This window comes from Trichinella spiralis (genome assembly GCF_000181795.1).
Source record: "Trichinella spiralis strain ISS 195 chromosome Unknown Scfld2036, whole genome shotgun sequence".
In the NCBI taxonomy this organism is placed as follows: domain Eukaryota; kingdom Metazoa; phylum Nematoda; class Enoplea; order Trichinellida; family Trichinellidae; genus Trichinella; species Trichinella spiralis.
The window spans coordinates 1-1090 of record NW_003528975.1 but is presented as its reverse complement, the minus strand read 5'-3'; the positions used below and the strand labels follow the sequence as shown (position 1 = coordinate 1090).

The window sequence follows — 1090 nt, the reverse complement described above, 5'->3', positions numbered from 1 at the left end:
TCGCCCTGTGGTGGATTCGCCTAGCGCGGGACTATTCTTTCGAGCTGCTGTCAAATTTTAGACTTTATCAATGTTTTTGCCCCTTGCTAGCCCAAATCTCATCTCTTCAGCAGCATAACGGAATATAATTTGCCTGACGAGCAGCCCGATTGTTTCTATTTTTATGATTATTACCAGTATTATAATTATTATTATTATAATTCTTTATTTTTCCCTGATGAGTAACCTGGGGCGTAGCCTGCGGCTATTTTTTTGCTTGCTCTTCTCTTCCCGCAAATTACGGAAATTTTGCCGGAGGCATAGCCCGAAGCATAGCCTGAGGGCAAATATTTGCATATAATTTGCCTGAAGGGAAATGTTTTTTCAAAAATAGCCTGGGGCATAGCCTGAGGGTAAATATTTTTTAAATTTTGCCTGAAGCGTAGCCTGGGGCGTAGCCCGCGGCTATCTTTTTGAAAATCTCGAAATTTTTCACAAATTACGAAAAATTTGCCGGAGGCGTAGCCCGAAGCATAGCCTGAAGGCAAATATTTTGCCTGAAGCATAGCCTAGGGCTTAGCCTGGAGGCAAATCCAAATATTGAAATATAGCTTGAGGCATTGTTTAAGGTAAAGCGTATCCCTCTGATGCTACTTTCCGCATATATACCTTTTCTGTCTTCTCCTCCCAACCTATGCTCCTCTCCTGTCCTCTCCTCACAACCTATACTCCTCTCCTCCATTTCCTCCTCCAAAGGCTTGGCCTTCCATTAATGCTTCCATTCCTCCTTCCTGAATTCCAGTTACTTACCTTCTTTTCCAAATCTTTTTCCTTCATTTCCAATTCCTTACCCTGTCAAAATCTTTTCCTTACCTGGTGAGCAGATGTCTCTTTCTTCCAGTTCTTCTTTCTACTTTTCTCGATCTTCAGATTGTGATCTGAAACGTGACGTTCACAAAAGTATTTAGAACTTACCGCGACAGGAACGATGTCTTGTTTACAGATGTTATTCCATTGCAGTCAGTTTCTTCAGGGACCTCCAAAATGCCATGCCTGAAAAACAGAAATAATTAGCTTAAATAATTAGTGGAAATATTACTTACTTTTGGTG

General features: G+C 41.1%; 1 protein-coding gene across 1 annotated transcript; it reads right to left on the bottom strand.

Moving 5' to 3' along the window:
• Window positions 1-889: 889 nt before the first annotated feature.
• On the bottom strand, window positions 890-1032 carry Tsp_13744 (hypothetical protein; the record flags this gene model as incomplete). Its single annotated transcript, XM_003368721.1, has 2 exons — window positions 890-917; window positions 955-1032. Coding segments are annotated over 2 exons (106 nt in total), but the record flags the coding sequence as incomplete, so codon positions are not given.
• Window positions 1033-1090: the final 58 nt, after the last annotated feature.